Source organism: Nesoenas mayeri (assembly GCF_963082525.1).
Source record: "Nesoenas mayeri genome assembly, chromosome: 1".
NCBI lineage: Eukaryota > Metazoa > Chordata > Aves > Columbiformes > Columbidae > Nesoenas > Nesoenas mayeri.
Window position 1 is genome coordinate 168,370,990 of NC_137541.1, and position 23,591 is coordinate 168,394,580.

The 23,591-nt window shown below is 40.3% G+C and overlaps 1 protein-coding gene across 1 annotated transcript; it reads left to right on the forward strand.

Moving 5' to 3' along the window:
• Positions 1-207: 207 nt before the first annotated feature.
• Positions 208-22,771, forward strand: OBI1 (ORC ubiquitin ligase 1; the record flags this gene model as incomplete). Its single annotated transcript, XM_080355004.1, has 6 exons — positions 208-279; positions 5,570-5,705; positions 6,562-6,653; positions 8,198-8,446; positions 11,768-11,856; positions 21,277-22,771. 6 exons carry the CDS (start codon positions 208-210, stop codon positions 22,769-22,771), a joined length of 2,133 nt encoding a protein of 710 aa, XP_080211130.1.
• Between the last annotated feature and the right edge of the window lie 820 nt (positions 22,772-23,591).

The window sequence follows — 23,591 nt, forward strand, 5'->3', positions numbered from 1 at the left end:
TTTTGAGGTGGGGTGCAGCGGGCAGATCCGTGAGGGGGCCGCGGCTCCCGCCCGCCCTCCAGGGGAGCGCCGCAAAAACGCGCACCGCCTCCCCTCCGCCGGGCGGCGGCTTGGCCTCGCCGGCTTGCCGTAGTGGGGCTTGGCGGGGGCCGCTGCCGCCGCCGCTGTTACCGCCCGTGGGATTTCCGCGCTGGCGGGGTTGCCGCGATGGCGCAGCACGGGCCGAGCGTCACGTTGTCCCTCACGCTGCCCATCACCTGCCACATCTGCCTGGGGAAGGTAACGGCGCCGCCGCTGCCCTTCCCCCCGTCTCCGCGGGTGGTGGGTACGGGGTGGGCGGGGGAGGCTGGGCCGCCCGGTCGGCGGCTGCTCGGGGGGCCCCGCCGTGGCTGCAACCCTGACCATATCGCCTTAAATAAGCTGCGGCTTCAAGCTGGGAAGAATATGGGGTTGGTGGTCGCTTTCTCTAGGGCGGGGGTTCTCCTGGGGTGGTGGGGGGCCTCGTCTCGGGAAGAAGGCGATCCCGTCCGTAGGGTGGCCGGTCCCGGCTGCAGGCGAGGTTTGTGGGCGGCGGTGCAGTGGTGGGAGCCGAGCGCCATCGCGGCGGGACCTCCCGGGGGCTGCGGCCCCAGTCCCGGGGCACCGGCCGCCCCCGCGCCGAACCGTGGGTGTGTGGGTCCCGGGGTGAAGGTTCGAGGTTTTTCTCTTCTCCCGGTATTTGCAGGAGCTGGAGTGTTTTGGGTGAATGATTGATTGATTGATTGAGCGCGGTGCTGCGCCGTAGAGAACAAGCGAAACAAAGAGGGGATGAATAACTGAGTGGATTTGAGGAGTATTGAGAAAAACTGCAGCAGTCTGGAGAAGAAAGTTTCTGTTTCTTCTTTCTGACCCTTCCTCAGTCCCTTTCTCTTCTCTCTCGGGAAACAGTTTGGTCTCTGAAAGCCCCAGAGCTAATTTCATAGCTGCCACTAATTGCTTTTCAAATTCTTTGCTCATTCCCCACTGGTCTTTTACTTTCGTTTCCTTGCTCTCCAAAACAAAACAAATCTCTTCATGCACATCAGTAATTACAAGGAAAGAAACAACCTTTTATGTTTGTACTCTGGTGTTTGCTGTCCAGTTTCTTTCTGGCTCATGTGGCCTTTACTCCAAGACCTTCTCTGCTGGAGTGATAACAAAAGAATAGGTGTGTTTGAGGTACAAAGTAGGTGTAGCGCTGGTAGTGGACATAGTCAGGCATCTCCCTTTTCTCAGCTCTCTGGTTTAGTAACCATATTTACTTATTTCTTGGCTTTCCTGTAGAAGATGAGCAAGACTGCGTGGCTGTGGTCCTGCTACCTCTCCTTTTCTGTTTATCTGTTTAATGAAAATGGATGAGAATATAAATTTACTGCATCTGTAATATGAAGTAGATACTCTTGAAAAAGAAAGGAGAGTGAAATCAAGCTGACAATGGCTTTGCTATTTGAATCTGATCCTAGTGAATTTCTAATTAAACACTTCATAGGTTTGTTTGGTATTCACTGCTAGTTTGCTGTAAAGCCACTGTGTTATTTCAAGACACTGTTCCATACTTCCAGTTCTTTTCCGCAGTTGGCCAAGAGTTGATGTTCCTGAGTTTGTACTGGAAGACATTTCCACACTCACTTTTCTTACTTGGTGTCTTGCACTAAGGTAATATATTAACATTATGTAGGTAAATCTGCTGGTAATAAAGGTATTTGTAATAAATGTAATAATGTAATAAAGGTATTTGAATGTTTTCCTTTTTAGATGTATGAAGCTGTATAAATTTTGCCAAGTTGACAGCTCTGGCTGTCCTTTTTCCTAGTACATATTTTTGTCTCCAGCTTGGGACTTCATTGAAAAACTTCATCATAAGAAGCTCTTCTGTTTTCAAGAGTAAGATTAGAGGAAGAAAAAGTTATTTAGTGTAAATCAAGGGAAAAATCTTTCGAGTTTTGTTCTGTCTTGTTGAGGGGAGCAGAAAGTGACCTGGAGGGTTGACATATTCTAATACTCTTGTGGTTTGTAGCATAGGCTTCAAATTAAGCAGAAGGTCCACCCTACAGGCAGAATGTACCTCTTGATATCTCTGCAAAATTTACAAAGGATTGACTAAAAAATAGAAACTATTCAGTGTGCATGATGGTAATGGGATAAAAAAGATATTGAAGAGAAACTCATTCAGTAATGTCACCCACTTGCTCTTAATGAAGCAGAAGGCTTAAGGGAAGGGGAAGGTTAGCCCGTTCTGTTAGTGTGAACATTGTTGTAAAGTGTATTAGCAAGATGTGCAAATAACCGCAGTTACTTAGATACATTTCACCTTTGTTACCTGAATGTTCTTTTAGCACAGTCTGGGCCATCTTATAATGTATTTATATTCATAATTAGTGAGCAGATTAGAAGCCATCTGCACCAAGCTGTTAGGTTTACTCATCCTAGAATCACTTGAAGGTCCCTCCTGTTGGTTTTGGTGTTGACAGTTTGCTTGGTCTTGGGCACACAATGCTGTGTATGTTGAAACCCCCTAGGATATCTGGGAATTCTTTCACTGATATTGGTGTGCCTGCTTTTCCACACACCTGCTGCTCTGTTAATGCTGCTTGAAAGTCCAGAATTGCCTTCAGCTGACTGCGCTGGTTTTGGCTGGGGTAGAATTAGTTTTCTTCAGAGTAGCTAGTATGGGCCTGTGTTTTGGATTTGTGCTAGGAGCAGCATTGATAACACCAGGATGTTTTAGCTATTGCTGAGCAGTGCTTACGCAGAGTCAAGGCCTTTTCTGCTCCTCATGCCACCCCACCAATAAGTAGGCTTGGGGTACACAAAAAGTTAGAAGGAGACACAGCTGAGATAGCTGACCCCAGCTGACCAAGAGGATGTTCCATTCCGTATAAAAAGCTGGGGCAAGAAGACAGAAAGAGGGGATGTTCAGAGCGGTGGAGTTTGTCCTCCCAAGTAACCGTTATGTGTGATGGAGCCCCCCTTTCCTGGAGATGGCTGAACACCAATAGGGAGCAGTGAATGAATTCCGTGTTTTGCTTTGCTTGTGTGCATGGCTTTTGCTTTACTTATTAGACTGTATTTATCTCAACCCATAAGTTTTCACACTTTTACCCTTCTGATTCTCTCCCTCATCCAACTGGGAGGGAGTGAGTGAGCGGCTGTGTGGGGCTTAGTTGCTGGTTAGAGTTAAACCATGACGGTGATATAGATGCGTACAGAATTTGATTTTGATCTGCATGGCAGTTGCATTATGTATGGGGTATAACTAGGACATTGCTCAAAATCACCTGGCTGATTAAGCCTTCCCGCAGAAGCTGTAGTCTTTCTAGACATTATGGTCGATTAAGGAACTGAAACTGTGCTGTAATTCAAGTGAAATGCTTTTTTTTAGTAATGAGTAGCTCACAATCGCCCACTCCCCTGTGCTTGTCACAGCTGGTGTCTCAGAGGCTCAGTGAAGGGCAGCAGCACCCCCAGCCATTGTGTCACATTTCCATAGTGGCTTCTGCTATTGTTGTGTGGATCCTGAGCCAACAAAAGTGTAAACCTCAGCCCTGAAATGAAACTTGGAAAGGTGTGTAAATCAGAAGCACTGTACCCGAGAGAGTAATAAATGTGACTTACTATTTTGCTGGAGATATGGAGTGATCATTCACTAGAAAGAAGTGCACTTCCATGTCAGGTTTGGGGTAACTGAGGGTCTCTTGCTCCCTGTGGAGGAGACCTGCACTCCTGAAATGTCTTTCCTGTTTGGATTATATCATGCTATTCTGCTCTGTATTGCAATCCATATAACTATTCTCAGGTTACTTCTGAGAAAGAAAGAAGTACGGCCAGAGAAAGAGTTGGTTTTTTGTTTGGTTTTGTTTTGTTTTTTTCTTCTAGCTGCTGTGGGAAAGCTGGAGAAAGCTCTTTTTGTGCTACAGAAAAGTTGTAAATAACAAGTTGTTTGTTTGTTTTTAATAATTGAAATTGTCATATTTAAACATTGCCAAAGCATTGGTGTGCTAATGCTTACATTAATCACACACACACACAAAAAAAAGACTCCTTAATTAGAGCTGAAAGTGTGCAGACACTTAGAGAAATTGCTTAGTGTCTCTCTGTTCACACCTTCAATAACGTGAATTTGTGTATAGATAAATCCTCTGCCTCCCAGGACTGTCATATTGGAGGTTTTAAAGATACTGTGAATCCTGTAATGTGACAGAGGCACAGACAGTAAATTGGAGAAGCAGCTGATAGATCTGAGCCTTAACTTAGATTCATCTGTATTTCAGTGGTAAAACACTTGGTTTTTAGCTTGTGCAACACTGATTGTTTGGGTATGTTCACTACAGGACACATCTAATCTGTTTTCCAAAGTGATTTTTGGCTGTCCTTTCCAGTTGCTCGTTTCTCCCTGCCAGCATTTCATTTTTCCTTTTTAGTTTGACTACTTTACTAATAAAATGAAAGAGGAAGATCTTGGGGATGATGAGGGCTTCTTTTCAAGTTGAAAGAATTATTTTAAGCTTGGGTTTTAAGTGCAACACAGTAGACTCTAAAGTAATAGATACTGCTACTTCTGTGTCTCAAAACACATTTCTTGGCCAAAGATAGTGGTGGAGGAAAACAAAATAATTATTTTTAAGTCCCCTAACGCGGATAGTACTATTAAGATTTGAGAGTGTATATTACAGTAAACCGTAACAGAAGCTGTAGTAAGGTATAGATACAGGGGAAAGTCTCTTTCTTCCATATCATATTTGATTCCTCCATGCGTATGTACTTTCAAAGAGGGCTTACAGTTAAATGACAAGAATAATGTATTGTCATGAATATTTTCTAAAAGTTTGTTTACCTAGCTGTTTTGGAAGGGGAGGGAAGGCTTCTTGAAAGGATCTGTGTCTGATTGGAATATTTAATCCTTCAGTTAGCTGCCCCATTCTTGGGTAATGACTTATTTAGTAGCAATGCATATCTAGCAGGAGGCTTGAATTAGTGATTGCTGGGTCATGTTTCTGCTCTGTGGTTTTGGCTCTTATCCTTTTTAAAGCTGGTTTCCATGAAGGTGGTGATGTGCAGGCTGGACTGAATCTGTAACACTATCCATTTCAGTGACACCTCTTCCAAGGGGAAGTGTTGGTTGTTGCCAGGAGCTAATCCCTCATTCCCTCACTTTCGGAAATCAGTTAATGTGTGTCTTTTCATCTCCTTCCACTTAGGGAGGCAAATGCATTTCACTGGAGTGGTTGGCTGCAGTTCTTAGAGGTTGTGGAGTAAAGGAAGGGTGCTGCCACACTGTGTGTTAATGAGCTCTTGGAATCAAGTACCTTCATTTTGCAAAAATAGTTACAGCTTTGGTGCTTACAATAATGGGGAAGTTTGGTGTTTTCCGTCAGGAGTTCACTCCTAGCTAGCCCTGTGAAACAAAAGTATCTCTTTTCCGCAGGACTAGACTTGCACTAAGAGATGGAGTAGTGTATTTTCATATTCTGTTACCTGAAAATGTTCTACAGGATTCATAGTGTCTTTCTGGGTTTTTTTTCTTTTCTTTTTTTCCTCTTAATACTAAAAGGTCCGTCACCCGGTCATCTGTGTCAACAACCATGTCTTCTGTTCCATTTGTATTGAAGTGTGGCTGAAGAACAATAATCAGTGCCCAGCTTGCAGGATTCCCATCACACCTGAAAATCCTTGCAAGGAAATTATAGGTAAGGACAACTTTAGGCTTTGAGATAACTTTCCGGTATTTACCGCTGGAGGAGATTCTTTTGAGTCCAAAGATACCTGGATATTTTTTCTTCTGTGTTTTTTTACCAATGTCTAAAGAAGGTCTGACTTTAAATCTTTCTGGAAGCATACATAATAGCTTACAAGATAAAAATTCCAAAGATGATATGCCTGTTAATGGCTAGATTATTCAAAAGCAGCAAGTACCCTGGAGCTCCAACGATTGGTTTTTAAATCTTTGTTGGATGCTGCCTTTAACTGGAAAAAATGCATCTTTCTTGAAGTACTCTAGCTATGCATTGCAACCTGTTGACTTAAGAGTATGGCATTTAGCTGAGAAATAATGTGTTTAAATCCAGAATCTCACATGATTATATGGTCTTTTTTTCTTGTGGGTTTTTTGTTATTGTTGTGTTCACCATTTCCTTCTTTTTGCTTTATTTTTAAGAAAATGTCTCTTAGCACAGAAATAAGACAAAGTTAAAACACTTGAATGAGGATATGAACTTCCCCAGAGCTAGGAAATACTGCAATCTTTATTTGACATAAATTTTAATAAAATCGGATTCTGCCAAGGAAAATATTAAGTTCAAAAATTCAAAAGTTTTCTTCCTGCTGTAAGGCAGGATTTTGACTTCTAAACATCACTAATAGATACTCCTGTTTAACCTGTTCTGACAATCGAAGGGCTTTAAATCTCCCATGGTAGCAGACTGGTCCAACATTAGCTGTATTTGTGGTTGATAATATGAACAGCTCTATGAGGTGGATTACTCGTATTTAATTGACTGAAAAAGAAACAATATTAGTGTTTCTTTTCATCCTGTGCTGCTTCAGGAGGAACAAGCGAAAGTGATCCTGTATTTAGTCCGACAGTCAGAAAACACCTACGTAAAACAAGGCTTGAATTGCTCCACAAAGAATATGAGGTAAGGACATGGGCAGTGTTGTGACTTTCCAGATGGACCGCAGCTGTTAAATTCCTGCATACAACTATCCTTTTGCTTTGAGTCCCATTGGTTTTTAGTTTGAGTAAAGGTTTATACTGGATCTACACGAAACTCAACTGTGTCAAAATCCCACTTTCTGGCTAAGGTTGTGAGACAGCATTTGCTGATGCTTGAAGTGGTCTTGCTGAAGTCACGGTGATATTCTTTCTATGCTACAGGCAGCCAGTTTTGTGGGAATTTCACCCCCAGGTGGTGTGGGAGGGTTTGCTTTATGCATATTGAGTGTTGTGGCCTTTTTGTTTTGTCTTTGATACAAACGCAAACATTTTAGTTTCCTGTAGCTCAGGGAGACTAAATTCCTTCTTAAAGAATATTGCCCACTGTAACCTTATGGCATAGGTTAAGTTTTATCATGGTTGCTTTATTTTTTTCTGAAAGTGAGTGAATACTTAGAAGTTTGTCTCTCCTGCTGGAAAAATGTTCTCTTAGGAACAAGGTGAAAAGGTGTTATAAGGAATATGCTTAGTTTGTGTTCTCAGCTGTCATTCCCTTAGTAGCAGCAGTGTGAAGACATCACATATTTTGCAAGGAAGCCTGCCTCAGGGAGGAGAATGAGAGAAAGGAAACGGACACTGGATATATCCTTAACACTGGGGAAGTAAGGGCTGTCTTTTGTGACAAGCTTGCCTGTAGTTCAGCTTCTTTCATCCTCTACAGAAGAAGGCATCAGGAAAAGGAGGTTCCCTACCTTTTTATTGAATCAGCTCCAAAATCACACAGATACGCATAGAGTGACATAAATCTCTTCAAAAAACTAAACACCACGTATGTGCCTCCTTCAGTAACCTGACCTTGAGCAACTCAAGTACTGAAGTTGTTGAACAGTGTAGAATACATGTTTTCAGGATAAATTATTTCTTTTATCCCTTTAACAACAGGCTTTTGAAGGTTTTTTGCTTCTCTGTGGCTTCAGACTGATACAGCTAAGAGCTTTGTGCTTTGCATTTTGAGTCTTTCCTAAGATGTTGCTACTTTGTGTAGCCAGAGCAGCCTCTTTCAGGCAGTGTTCTGTCCGTTTTGAATCTTGAGACTTTCAGCATCTGAACATGTGATGTTTCAGAATGATATGAGAGAAACATTTTCAAATAACAGCAAATGAGTCAGCAGAGAACGACCTTAAGAACACTCTTGATACAGGAAATCCTCCCACAGAGTGCCCTAATAATAGATTCATGTTGCTGAATGCTTTGAAGCTTTTGTTCTGCCCACCAGTTTGTTCAGGGTCCTTTGTGTAGTCAAGGGATTCCCTTTACTGAAACCTTCTACTGTGCTTGAGTGTGCAAGTTGATTAAAATCCTGCCTAGAGCACAATACATAAGCATACTTAGATATATGTGTAAGTGAGGGCATGCATCTGGACTTGCTAGAGAACCCGTGTTTCTCAAGTGCTGTGGGAAGTTGCCAGTATTATTTAATTAATCTCACACATTTTCTTAATCCCTGTGAATTTCTGACACCTTTAGGATGAAATAGAATCCCTGCAAAAAGAAGTGGAAGACCTGAGAGGTAAAAATCTCAGTTTACAGACACAACTGAAGTCTCTTCTGGATCCTGCGGCATCAGCTTTGTCTTGCCAAAATGAGGAAGCTAGCCAGTCAGCACATGAAGCAGGTACCAGTGGCCCAGAAACCACAGAGGAATGGAGCAAAAAGCTGAAAGCTGCCAATGATATGTATGAAAAAGTAATGGATAATGTGGAAAAATTAAAGGAGGTAATAAATACATTTCTTCAGCTATCTCATAGTGTAACTGTTTTGTGTTAGTTAGGTGGGAGTAAGAGCTAGCATGACCTCTGGGTACTTCATAGATCCAGAAGAAAGAGGAAAAAATTGAATTCCACTGACTGTTGGTGTATCATAGTATTTCCATACAGCCTTTGCAAGTGTCAAATGTTATTGCTTGTTCTAGTGAGTCTTGTATGTGATTCTTCTTCAACTCCTCTGTCACTCTATGACTGGGTAATTGGATTATAGTAGCACTTGTCACCAGTATTGATTACCAGATTTTTCAGGGTTGCAATAATCTATATAATATATCTATTTTACAACATTCGGTGGTCAAACACAGTAGAGTTGGCTGAGGCAGATTTTGCACTATTGCCCTCCCTGCTAGCCGATATTTTTGGTACAGTTTGCTGAGACAGAGTAACTTGACCCTTTGACCGAAAATAGACAAGCTTCAGCATTTTATGACCAGAGGATCCTTTACTGGAGACCTGTGGTTTTTTATACATCTTGAATGTAATAGTAAAGAAAACCTGATACTGCAGAAGCAGGGATGCAAGAGATAGTAATGTGAAAATAGATCTAAATAAAATATCTTGCAAAATCTACGTGTGGGCACAAGAAACATGGAAGAAAAGTTAAATTTGAAGAGTAATTTGAAAGGCAAGGTGGAAAGTACTGGACTTTGCATGTATTCCAAATGCTGTCTTTATTTCTTCTATTCACTGTCCTGGGTTGCCTCCTGCAAAACTTAAGAGTTATGCCCTTTAGGACACTTTTTTTCCCTTGTAAGCATTAATAGTTTTTATGCTTTTCCTGTGCTACAGACTCAGAGGTCCACATGATACTGTTCTGCCATTCTGTTGTTGTTAATGGGACACTTCTAGATTTGCCTCTATGTAGTCTATAGCAAATTCTGCCCCTGAATAGACTGTGTGATAAATGCTAAAAGGTATAAACTGATTTTCCAAAATTAGCTTTTTCAGTAGCTTAGCTAGACTCAGACTTCAGCTTTACAGATAGGGACACATCTTCTGCACTTTTAGTTGTCAAAAATGGATTGACAGCAAGGAGTTCTTGTCTGCCTAAATTTTTTGTATTTTTTACATAAAGTTAAGCTGTACTGCCTTTTTTTTTTCTTTTTTTGTGGTGGCTAAGATTTTTAACTCTTTCCTTAGGTAAGTAAAAAGAAGAATATAGCATGGGTTGAGGGAGGGGTGTGTTTGGGTTTTGTGTCAGTATAGCTTCAGCCTTAGCAAGAAAAGGGTTTTAAGTTTATGGAGTCTCTGAGTTAGGAGCCTCTCTAACCCTTGGTTAAGGGTTAGATATGAATAGAGGTTTAGGTGGGTTGTCGGAACCAAGTCTTAAACTGTGATAATAGAGTCATTTAGGTTGGAAAAGACCTTTAAGATTAGAGTCCAACGTTCTTTTCCCATCTGTTCCCTGTTCAACAGCTGCTCAATTCCAGGAGTACCTAAAGTCACTTGGCTCTTTTTATAGACCTTGTTTTGCTCAGTCTGCACAGCAAGACCTCATTCCCACAGGCACTCAATCTGGAACCAGAAACCTTCTTATCCCCTACAGTACCTGACCCAGGAGCTTCAGCCACCCATCACTTCCCAGTGACACAGCGTCCCTCAGAAAATGCGGTTGCCGTCATTTTCTTTTTCAAACCACGCTGAGTCACAAAATAGCAGACACCTTTATCATTTTATGTCCTAGAGCAGAGACTCCCAAAATAGGCATTATTGCTTTGAGTGGAGTCACCTAGAAATACTAGGCAAAGTACAACCATTAATAAAGAGCTTACCTGAACTCATTAGTCTAGACCTTGTGCTGCAAGTGGAAATCCCTTGCAGATTACTGGCTTGGAGAGCAGAGCACTCTCTGGAAGAAGAATACCAAAGAGGTTCAGTTCTGCCTTGTCGTGTGCCAGATAGATGCCCTGCGTACCAACTCTGCACAACTCATGGGATTTCCTATTTGATTGTGTGACTGAGGGCCTGTGTCTCAGTAAGGAGAGAAAGGTCTCAGCCATGTTGTCCAATGGTTTGATGCTCCTTTGGAAGAGAGGTGTCCTACATTCTTGTTCATTGCATTCAAGGTAGTTTTTGCACTTTGATTTTTAAAATACCAAATTGTTGACACTTAGGCACCCAAGCCCTGGGCTCACCTTTCCCATTCATTCTTTATCAGAAGTCTATTTACTCTTTCTACCCATAGGAATATTGTGGTGTTTGGTGGGGGTGGCTGTGTTTTCAGGGTTTTGAGGGGTTTTGGTCGTTTTTTGTTGGTTTGTTTGGGTTTGGTTTGGTGTTTTGTTTTGTGGGGTTTTTTTTTCTCCATTCCCTCTATACCTCCACTGTCCTAGCCTTACCTGAAGAGTTTGCTGGGGATATTTGTATAAGCATTTAGAGTTTTCTTGAACTGTTTGATGCTTCTGAAAAACTACATTTCACTCCTGAGCCTGGTTGCATAGATCCTTCTTCAGATCTAACTCTAGATCGTGCTTATATTATTCAGTGAAAGCGTCATCTGATTGAGGTTACAAATTACGAGTTCCGGACTGGTGGTGGTGTTTTCAGCAGATTGAGCAGGCTATGAAGTGCAAAGAGTATTTTCTACTTGTTAGGACGGCAGCATTCATTGTTCTGAAACACGTCAGCAAGAAAACTTCTCTTTATATGAAGTATCTTGTAAACAAGGGTGTCTGCTGAACTGAGAAGAAGGAATTGACCTCAATTCAAGGAGTAAGAAGGGTTGTGAATCAGGAGTCTTAATCACAACATCCTGGAAGAAAGTGAAGAAAGACTGCAAATAGCTTGTCGTAATGGATTTGCATCCATAGGATAACTATGCTTTAAAAACAACAAGCCAAAAAAACCCAAAGTAATCTTACTCTAATTTGGAATGGAGGAAGCTGTTCGACATTAGTTTTGCTGATACCTGCACATTGTAATGTTAATGTACTTAACATATTTAGTCATGTGGAAAAAAAAAACATGGAATTGCCATTAGTACATCTCCTTAATGACTTTCTGTACTAACTAACATAGCTGTGTTTATTTCCCTAGATAGGACACTTGCGATGTATTTTGGGAATATAAATAAAAAATGTCTGTTCGCTATTCAGTTTTGCAATCCATTTCCCTTGGTGATTTTTAAGTGGTGTCCCTGTCTGAAGGCTATTTCCTGCCTTCACATTTCTAGTTCTGTCTCTTTAAAAGGGAGAAACAGCTTGTCCTATAAATATTAGAAGTCATTTCTGGTTTACTGTATACTTATTTTTTTTCCTTTTCTTTTCCTTAGGCAAACAAGAAACTGAGCATGGAGAACAATAGCCTTTTAAGAGAGAATTTGCGACTAAAAGCTGAAGTTGATAGTAGATCACCACAAAAGTATGTGAATATTTTAAGAGCTACCATATTTTATTTATGAACTGTTTAACTGTTGTAGGACTTTAACCTAAATCTGTGATGGTGTACATGGTGTTGTGTATGTGTCTCCAGGTAGACTTTGGAATTTTTATCCTTGTAGACTTGGGTGACAAACGCAACTTCCAGAATAGCAGCAAGTCTACAGTGAAGAAATATGACATGACTACAAGTGCCATTCCTTGCATTATCTGGCCAATATTGAAGGACTGGATTTATTAGTTGAATTTTACAGTTAATTTATTTTTGTTATTAGGAAACTTATAAATCTGGTATACAGTCAAAGTAGAACGTTGGTTACTGAGTACAGAAGTTCTGGTTGGTTGTATTTGTTTTGTTCTTCCTTTTGCTGCCTTCAGGGTTTGTTCTGTGGACTTAGGCTCCTTATTCAGTGAAAATCCCTGATAGCTTTGTGACTGGGCAAGATATGTAGAATTGAGCTTCTGCAGCATGAGAACATCATTCCAAGAACTGACACCTGTGTTTAATACTCTGTTTTAACCAGTTAAAACATCAGTGACAGTGACCTCAGAAAGCAGAAACTTTGCCGTACCGATTACAGCTTGTGCTAAGGTACCTCTCCTTGGAAGTACTTTGTGAAGCAACATGTTCATATTTTTAAAGTTATGTTCCTTTCTTTCATCAGTTTACTACCTTTTTTCTCTCATTGGTTTAAAACTTAGAAAGCTAAGAGCAGCATTGACTTTATACAGTACTTTGAGGAAGGGGGTTGGGGGGTACCTGTATAACGTGTGGTGAGACCTCTCTGGATTTTGTTCTTCTTCACAGCTCACTTACTGGAAGATGAAATTCATCCTTTTAGAGAGCTTGCTTGCCAGACTGCTTGTGGTTCAAGACCGCAGGAAAGAAGATGCATGATCTTGTGCTATGCCATTAAATGCGTAAAAGTACATTCTGCCCTAAAGTCCCCTAATAAGGGAGATAGAGCCTTGTTTAAAGTCTTGGCAATGGAGAGGGCTTTAATGGCATGGAATATCTTTTCCCATAACATTCAAGAGTGAGTTGGCAAGTATGGCAAACTTGAAAAGTAAATAGATGTAAATAAGTGAGTCCTAGAAAAGAAGAGATGGAAAAGACAAGATCATCTTACTTGATTTTACTTTACTGAGGTCAGGTAAACTCCCCCATGGAGAGAATTTCCATTTCTTCCAGCTTACACGTGCTTTATAATCTTGTTGGTCAGAAAAATTAGATATCAGAGAGAGGGATGTGTGAAGAACTAATCTTTGTTGTGAGCTGGTTGTTTTCTCATCTTTTGCCAGTGTGCTTTAGAAGTACAGATACAGCCAAATGTTATTAGAAATAGGACAGTGTCAGGCTCTATTTTAGAACCCAGATGCCAGCTATATTGGCCTGTTTGTGTCCCTACTATTAAATATTTGGGTTTTTTTTTTAGTCTCCAGAAGAGTCAGTCACATACTACCTGCCTGTTGGGAATGATCATTGGCCCATGCTAACTCTAGAACTGTGCATAGGAATCAAGCACATGAATTGAATCAGACTTAAACTGAGCCAGGAATAGTTCAGACACTTCAGAGATGCAGGCAGTTACGTGTCTGTACCCTGTCTCTACTATCTTCAGCTTTGGTTTTATTTTGAGCCCAGTGGTGTACTATGAGAATTTAGGTATATGCAAGGGAAAATTTGTCCTGGAAGAAACCCACACCTTAGATTTAGCAATTTTGATTCACCCTACCTATACCCATTCACTCCTAGTCATGTTTTCTAGACTGAATTTGTGCAATTCTTCTGGGTAACTGTGACTTAAGAGAAAAAGTAAACTTCTGATTTATTTGGTTTTGCTGTACTTTCAGGGCTGTCCAGTGTCTATGGTTTTCTAAAGCAATAAGGCTTAGAACTGGCTATTAAATTCCAAATGAAGCCTCAGTAGCACTAAGCAGAAAAACTGTCTTGTGTCTTGCTACAATACCTTATATTGATATATTGCGGTATGGTTTTTGTTGCTTCCTTTTACCTGGCACTTCTAGCTTGGATGGTCAGTACCAATTCTGCTAAATAGCCACTTAGAAAGTTACCTTCCTACCTCATTTTGCATTTGTTCTGCTAATGTTCCCTTGCAAAGTGTGAGACTTCACCCATTTATTTGTTTTCTTCAGGTTGGTGTTTTGATGCATGTCAAACTTAAAACAATTTTGAATTCCAGTCACATCCTTCAGAGTAATAAGAAGTCTCTCCTGTCGTAGTGTTGTTAGCAGATTTTATAAATTAACTTTCACCCTTATAGTCATTAGTCTGATCAATACCTAGACCAGAACTAACATCAAGAGTTTTTTAAAAAATGTGCTTCCAGTTCTGATGGAAAACTTCGATAATATCTAAAAGGTCTTTCAACCTGAACAGGTCTGAAAGGTCTTTCAACACACTGAACAGGGCTTGCAGTACCTGTGTTCTTACCTTGCTTATGAAATCAGACTTGAAGCCATAAGCATCACAACCTGACAGTGTCACTATGATTGAACTTTTCTGTGCAGGTACACTGATTTGCCAGTGTAGTTGTTTCAGTGTACTTTATTCAGAATTATTCAGGAAGTGATGGTTTTGGTTTTTTTAAGTTTCTGAATGGCTCTAGTGCAGTTTAAAATGGCTACTGGATTAGATCTTCATAATTCAGTGTTACCACCATTGTTTCATTTGTCATATATTTCTGAGCTTCAGATTGTCAGGTATGGATTCATGCTTAAACAACTGGCTAGGTAACTGACTAAAACTTATATCAAATTATTTTTGAAAGGGCTTGTCAGTATTCAGTCCCCTTATCCCAAATGTATTTGATTTTGTGCATAAAGACAATGGAGCTAAATATGACAATCTAAGTTATTTCAGTAGGCTTAGCTTTATAGCAGAGGAAGCATGACGGCAGGTGAATGATCCCTTTGTAACACAAATTCTACCTCTGACATCACAGGAAAAATATGATTAGCCTTCATTGGTAGTCAATAGAAGAACTTTCCTTTTATTGTAGTTCTGAGTTTTTTCTTTGTTCATATCCATTAAAACTTGCTGAAAAATGTAATTTTTGTCAATAAAATTGACATTGCAGCTATGTCAGGGATTTTTACACCATTTTTTAATTGATGATGCTCATTGATTAGATTTTTTTTTTCTGTCATTAAACATTTTTGAGGATAGACCTTTACCAGAATACCATACCGTCATATAGTTGGGACATAGGTCTGAAAAGCAAATAAAGGTTTCTTGCTCTAGTTCTTAGCAGACCTGTGTTAGGTCTTGGGCAAATCAGACTGAGTGGTGGTTGTTGCTTGCTCTTTGTTTGCTCTTTCTCCTCAGAAATGTTCAGTCACTTCCATTTTTGATACAGAACAGGCAAACTTCTAAAACTTCAGTTTTGCAGGATGGTAAAGCCTCTATTACTTCCAGCTCTACTTAAAATAGAAAACTGTTAGATCTATTGGCAAGGCACAATGGATCTAAAAGCATTTTTGGCAAAGGGATGTTTGCTTTTTACCTGAAGGAAAATAACTAGCAAGTCCATCTACTCCAGGGTATCGTGTATTTTATGAATGGTTAGATTTAAATTAGCTTGAACCAGACTTCTAGGCTTCCTAGGAGTCTTCTCCCTAAATATTTAATTTCTTCTGCCAGTTAAAATCCCAGTCTGAAAAACTATCTGTAACATGCAGAAAATTGTTGCATTCTCCCGTTTCTGTGGTTTTGTGAGTTGTTTTATTGTTGTTGTTTTGGGGCTTTTTTCCCCTCTCTCCAGTTTTACTCTTTCGATTTAGTCTAGATTTGTGATTTCAGGTACCTGCACACTGAAATCTAAGACTGTTGACTTTTTAGGTCATTCTGTACTACATTCACTTTTTATCTAACTCAAATATTTCCACTCATGCCAGACTGTTTAATTCAGTCTACATTTCACTGAACCTACAAATGGGCATCTAGTAACCTGTGTTCAGGGTGCAGATCAGGAACGCTGCTGTCTTCATTGATGGAAAACTGGGCTGCTGTCTCACCTCCCCACAAACTTGCTGTTGCAGAAGAGTCACCACCTTCCAAGACACCTGCCTTAGAATAAGAGGAAAATGCTATTTAGTAGCCTTCAAAACAACTCTGAGTTCTTGAGTCATTGCATTAAACCCTGAGGAAGCACCTGCTCTAGGCATGAAGATCTAAACCTTAAGCAGATGGCTAAGGGCATTCAGATCTTGCTGCTTGGTTGTGGGTTTTCCAGTGTTTTTTTCGTAGTAATTCTGATGTAATCCTTTCTGGCTTATGCTGTTTACCAACCTCAGGTATAATCTGGCTTTCCTATCTGGAAGACCAGTGCTGCTTCACTAAAAGATGTTAAAATGCTTGGAGAGTCTTTGAACATTTGTCTGAACTCACCCAATTCCCTAAGTGAAAGGAGAAGCTCTTTTCAAAGAATGTACCTTGGCTGTTCTTCTTTTCAAATCCTGCTGCTCTGCCATCATCCAAAAAACAGTAAAGCTCCGCCTTACTCATGTGATGTGAAGGAAGTGGATTTTTTTGATACTCAGGAGAGATTTCAGGAGGAAGGCTGTGAGTCTTCGGATTGGTTTGTACTATGGGAACTGCGCAATGGAGGGGATTTACTGCTCGGTATTTGTTTGTGTTGAAAATAACTTGTTCTTTTACAAGCTTAGAAAATCAGCAATAGCAATCTACTACCTTCAAGGAGCCATTATACTCTTTCTTCTGTCAGCCAGCCTGGTCTGCAGAATGGAAAGCAGTAGTAGGCTATACCCAGGACTTTTTCTAATTGGAACCAAATTCCATTATTGATTTTTCTCCTTTGTTGAGCACCATACTTGAGGTATCTCTCTTGACTTTTTTTTCTTTTGTGCTTGCTTGCTAGGAAAAAGCCTACATCTGACAATAACTGTTTTTAATTCTTAAATGTCTCTATGCAAATATGATGCACTTCTAAGGCAATTGTATATAACCTGGGATATTGTCAATATGTTACTGCAGATCACCTTTCATAGTTGATGTCGAGAATGATCGCAGAATTCTTTCTCATCCGACTGCATCTGGTGCATGGTATCACAGAAGGGCTGTAGAAACTAGTAAGGCTTTCAGCTATTTTGTTCTTGGATTTCCTACCTATTTCTTCCCATCTAACTGCAAAACCCTTATGAAAATATGAATCTAAATGACAAGACTGCGTTTGCTTGTGCACCCTGGCGTTGCCCTCATCTCAAACTGTGACAAGCTCTGACTGTGCATTGTCATTTCCCACTTCTCACCCTCTGTCTCTTTTGGAGAATGGATCATGCTCGTGTATCCGAGCCACAGGGCAGTCACCAGTCTGGGCCTTCAGGTGATTAGAACTGGAGTGTCATCTTCTGTGGCATCTTTGCAGCCCCACTCTTCTGTAAATGGTTATACAGGAAAACTGTTTGTTGCAGCTGCTTACTATCCAAAAAGAGGAATGTTTGTATGAGGTTGTGTGGTTTTAAACTGCATTGATATGAGTTAAGGACTCAACTAGACAGACTTACTACAGTTGGTGGTCACCGATGTGTGAAAATAAAACCCTGAAGTTGAATTTGCAGAACTGATAGAAAATAATAGAAGAAACAACTGAAGAAATTTATCGTGGATAAGAGATTATTAAACTTCCCAGGCAGTTTCTAAATGGACAACTTCAGGAGTACTTGAATGTGACTGAGGGAGCAGTTGTGGAATAATGTGAAAGAGGGTCACTCAGATGTGGTGTCCATAACATTAGTTCTTCTGGCTCACTGTAGCTGAGAAGTGACTGCAGCTTTCTGATTGGTGTCAAGTTAGAATAATGGTAGGACAAGAAGAAGGACTCTGAGGAAAGATCCTGAAATATGAGGTTCAAGTGCTCATCAAGACATCTGGTGTCACCTCAGACACTATAACTTATCCGGTACACCTACCTGGGGTTGGCAGCTGTAATACAGGACCTAGAGGAGACCTGTATCCTTCCAGACTGACAGCTGGAGGCCAGCAGTCATGTAAAAGACCATTGAGAATGTCACTTGAAGGATCCAAATCCCACCTGAGACAGCTTTCTGTTCACTTTGAGTGACCACTGGTTTCTCTGGGCTTTCAGTTTTCTATAGAGGGGATGTACTTGAAACAAATGCAGTGGGATGCAAACTCAAAATTTAAGTGATACAACTAAAGAACAAGACCCCAACACTGAAGAGGCTTTGTCCATGCATGAGGACACAAAAAATGCTCTTTACCACATGTATACTGAATACCTTAACTTCTACTGAAAAATGTATGCATTTGTTACCAAGTATGAAATGGTTCAAATACATGAGGAAAAATAATTTATCTGGAGTGTCGGACAAAACTTTACTGTGTTTTAGTATTATTATTATCATCATCATCATCAGACCATCATTTTTTACTATGGCACAACCCACTGTACATCTGAAGGGAAAAGTAGAGGATATCTCTTAAGAGACTGATTTGGTTTGGGGAGATGGAGAGTGTTGTGACTTCTTTAACCAAAATATGCATATCTTTTAAACTGCCTGCTGATTTGCCAGATCAGTGACTGAAACACTTATGTCATGGTCTGGTCTGGAGTAATTGGTTTCAATATGCACCTTGTAATATGACTGTCTTAAAAATCCAGATCCTTGAAAATTTGGGAAATAAAGTCTCAAAGCAGGAACAAAAAGCAACTGCAGTTGTGGTGCTTAACTGCAGACATAGCTGTTTGTAGGCAGCGTGTCAGATGCTGCATTTCTAAAAGCCAAAATTCCCAACCACATCCCTCTACAACAATTAACATATTAGTGATGGTATTTGGCTTTGAACAACATACTGTATTTTTTTTAACCTAAGGACACTTGTTATAAAAGTTGCACTTGAGAATACAGTGCTACTTCCTCATAAGCAAATCTCAGGCTGTCACTAATGCTATTTGCATTAAATAAACATATTACACCATTCTTCCATTAAAAAGGAATTGCCAGGTATGCATATAAATGTAAACATGTTTAATTTTTATGTCAAAATGTCTGTTACAGCAGACCCCAGAAAATCTTGCTTATTTTAAATAATAATTTTTCTCCATCTCTCACTTGGCTGTTAAGCTAAATTGTATTTTTTGTATCATTTTTATATCCTTTATTAAGCAGTGTAGGGTTTGCTCTTGTAAGGCTGTGTGAACAGGTCTGTTAGAGAAAGGCACAATAAATACTTTTGGATCACCCTGGGGAGCAGGAAGGGTCTTGTTTGGGCCCTGCTGTGCTACAGTGGCTCCTTCAGTATTTTAAGCCAAAAATCTGAGTTCCTTTTACTAAAGGAGGGAATAAGCCAAAATGTGTTGTATGCAAGAATGCTTATTTCATTGTAACCTTCTTCACCTGAAAATGTAATTGAAACATTCCTGAGCTGTCTGTGATTCTGCTTTTATCTAGTTTCATGGGGGGGGCAGGGGGGAAGAAGTCTTGGGCACCTTTTCTCTCATTTCCGTCTTGTGTGCAACCAGAAATGGTGAAACTGCTAAAAACAATTGAGAAAACTTGTTACCCATAGATTAAACAAATGAAAAATGGTCTGTCTTCATCTTAGACAAAGATAATTGGGTAGAGGTGAGAGGGGAGTGGTCCTTGCCTCGAGAGAATTCCAATCCAGCCAGCTCCTTTTAGGGAAAAAACTAAGTGAACACTCCTATTCTAAATATAAAACTACAACCTTGCCATTTTGTGTCTAAAACACAGTGAGTGCCACACACCAAAACTGTGTGGAGCTTAGGCTGATCTGATTTTAAAAGTGGTCTAGTAGCAGTTCTGTGAAAGAAATCATCTAGACTATTGTCTGAATCTTCACCATCACTGAACTATCTGCGCCAAAATGTTCAAAGACCTTTAAATATGCAAAGCAGTTGAACATCATTGAAATACATCAGTAGATCTGGTCACTCGTGCCCAATTCGTTTGGGGCTTGTGATACCACTTATTCCTTTCCCTGACTACCCACTGAACTGTATTGCAGTTGTCAGCATAGAGCAGTTTTCTATTGCTTTGAGCTCAGGAATAGAAGAAACAAAATACAGTTCGGTACTTTGCTGGAAATACATGCATAGATTCATGGATATTTTGCCAGCATAGTCACAGATAAAGCACCTTCAGACCTCACTGGTCTAAGGGTTGCAGCGGGAGCATTTTGCAAAGGGATGAGGGGGTGGAATGGGGAAAATGGAATGGGAATTCCCTGTGACTCTGAAAGATGCTGAAGGACGGACAGACAGACAAAGAAACAGGGTGGAAATTCCAGGCAGTGTTTGTGCTAGAAGATTGGATATAAACTTGGTCTGTAACATGGAGCTGCAAGATGGAAAGCAGAGGTTAGTGTGAGCGCACATACAAAATTGTCAGCTCTTTTGTGATATAAACCCTGATGTGTCAGAGTTGTAGGGTGGCTGCAGGTCCTTCCCTCCTTCCCAATAATACCGCAACTTTAATTGTTTTTTTCTTTCTGTAAATTGAAAGCCTTGGATGGAGCAGGGAATTCCCAGGTGCCCACCTGTCAGTGACAGGGTAGAATTAGTCAGGGCATATAGCTGAAACCTTCACCTGCCCTCTGGGGAAGGTCAGTCTTGAAAGCTGGTGGAGGATGGGGGCAATGCAAGCCTGTATCTTGGCAGTTGAAAATGTACTCAAGCTGGAAGCCCTGCGAACATACAACTCTCACAAACCACAAGTGACAGATTTTTTGTATTGGAGTCAAAGAAGAAATTAGATTGTTCTGGCTGTAAAGCTCAAAAAAAGAAAAAAAAAATCAAATAAGTAGCTCTGAAATAAGTGGAAGTACCATCCTCGCAATGGCTGAGAAAAAGCTGTATATCTAATGGGAACATAATTGGAACGGTCTGTATAAGTATTTAAACCACCTCAAAGGACTATTGCAATTTCTGAATTTCGTATTGGCATTTTATATTTGACAAGGTGACATTGTGTAAGAAATGTATTGTAAAACACTGCTGTACTGTAGGAAAAAGATTGAATGTAAATATTTCAAGATGTGGACCGCTGTTCAAATGTTATCATAAATCTTTGTCATTGTTTTAGGGGATAATTCTTCATGCATATTTGAGTTGAATTGATAGAACCAGCCTCTGGAAGGGTAATCTGCTTGTTATTGCCATGGTACCACTAATAGTTTAATTTTGGCTTTTCAGGTATTCACCTCCACCTTTACCTTATATATGATGTCTTTTTTTTTTTCGCAACTAGCAGAGAAAAGTTTTGACTTTTATTTTAAAATTAACACAATGTTTAATAGCTTTGTTCTTTCATGAAATGAGTTTGCAAACCCCAGAAACGGCTTTTTCCAGCTTAATATTTTCTTCTTTACTTCTTGCAGATTTGCTCGGTTTACAGTAGCTGCACTTCAGTCCAAAGTAGAACAAAGTGAACGGGAAATGAACCGTCTAAAAAAGGCACTGGAAAGAAGTGATAAATACATAGAAGAAATAGAATGTCAGCTTTTACAGCTGAAAAATGCAGGCGAAGGAACCCAGACAGTGAGTGCTGTTAGTGAGAGAGCGCTTTCTGCAGATGCTAAGGGAGCTGAGGGCAGTGAAGATACAACATGTTTGAAAATCCAAGTTGAGGAGAAAAAAGCCTTGACCACCAGTCAAAGTCCTGACAGTCTTGAACAGCTGACAAGTGGAGGAACTTGTTTAAGCTCTTCTAGTCAAGATGCTTCAAATGGTTCAAATACCCAGTGTGCCCCGAAGAAAGAACTATTTCCAGGCTGTCAGGGGGTTCTCCTGGATGAAAATACTACAAATATGGATGCCTGCTTGGAAGAGCAATGGAATAAAATTGAAGAATGTACCTCTTACAAGGATGAAGAACTTTATGATCTTCCACCACCGTGCACTCCTTTTCTGTCTCTCAGTCGTCTTCAGTTGAACACTCCTGATGGAAAAGAAAATGCGAGGAAACCATCAGCCTTCCTGAGAAAACTGAAGTTTGAAGAGTTTTGTGACACTTCAGATGATGGCAGCAAAGATTCTGCAGAGCACAGCACAAGCAGCTGTAGTAGTGAAAAGAAGCTAACCTGTTTTACTACAGGAAAATCAGGTTTTTGGGGCACCTGCCCAACAAATTTTGCTGAGAACTTAGATTTTGATGAATCAGAGCAAAATTCAGTAGCTGGACAGTCAGATGAGACGTCAGCAAAGTCCAGTGATAAAACAAGTTCTTGCTTACCTAAAAGGTTGCATACCCTCTGCTCTTCTGAAATGAATCGCACAAGAACCTCCAGTGAGGCATCTATGGATGCTGCCTACCTCGATAAAATTTCCGAATTGGACTCAATGATGTCCGAATCAGATAACAGCAAGAGTCCATGCTATAATTTCAAGTCCTCTGATCTTGATAATTCTTCAAAGTCAACAGAGTGCTCTAAGCTGCTGAATGAAACCGAGAAGAAACAGGAAGAGATGAATGAGGAACCAAGTATGAAGTGCCCAGAGACAGCAGTTGACAGAACTGGCTGGAAACCCGCTACGTTTTCCATCCTCTCCCCATCTGAGCTAGATACAAATGACCACTTTCCGCTGTTTACAGGTCAAAACGTAGTGGCTAGCGATATCAAACCTCCAAACTGTTTATTTCATAGAGACTTTTCCCAGAGTTTACTGTTCGGTAACTCGCAAAGGTCATATGAGGAACAAAAGTTTGGTTCCTGCTTTTCGAAGATGTCATCTGACCTGCACAATCAGCTTAATCCTCCTTGGGTGTCTTCCTTTATAGCTGAAAGGAAAAATAAAAATGTCAGTCAGTCAACCAAGAGGAAAATTCAGAGCAGCCTTTCCAGTGCTAGTCCATCGAAAACCACCAAGAACTGAATCTGCTTGGAAATCGAACGTAACTCTAAGTCGTCAACCTGCAATTGTTTAATATTTACAGGTGAAGTTCATTTTTAATGACTTCCATGCAATCTGATCCTGTCTTTTTTGACTATGTGAAAACTGAACATTCCCTTGCCCATCACAAGCTCTTTCCTAGGGAAGAACCATTCCAGATTCTTTTCTTTGTCTGGGCATTTTGTTTACTTGGCGGTCTTGGGGGTTTGGGTGTTTTCTTTAAGTTTTCAGGTTGCATGATCTTCCAGTTTTGAGCACAGCTAATAGCTCCCTTGAACAGAACACTTTTAAATGGCCTTGTCAAATCAATCATTTATCTAAGAATTTGTTTTAAAGGTTATGTTTCCCATTCCTGAAGATTACATTTTGTGCACATAAGGCAGCTACTGGCTATCTATCCTATGGATTCATGAAACTGCTATAAAACACTGTCAATTTTGCCATAAAACTTGCCTCCCAGAGGAAATGTTGCTGCTTGGACTGTTTCATAGCACTGTACTGTACTGAAACTCTTGTTTTAGGTGGGTGTAAGGTAGCAGCCTCTTTCTTTTCAGAATTGCAGCGCTTCGGTTGGAAAACATCTCTCCTACAAACATGGCTTGTATTTTTTGAAGTTAAGCACAATTTTTAATTTAGTTCCAAAAAAGCATTGTTATTCTAAGTGTGTTCAGTATGCCTGTGTAGACCATAAAAATGGGTTTGTATGCTAATGACTTGTTTACCTAATGTGCACTGAACATTTTACATTAATACTGTACCATTTTACATTAATACTGCATGCTTTTCTATGTGAATTGAATAA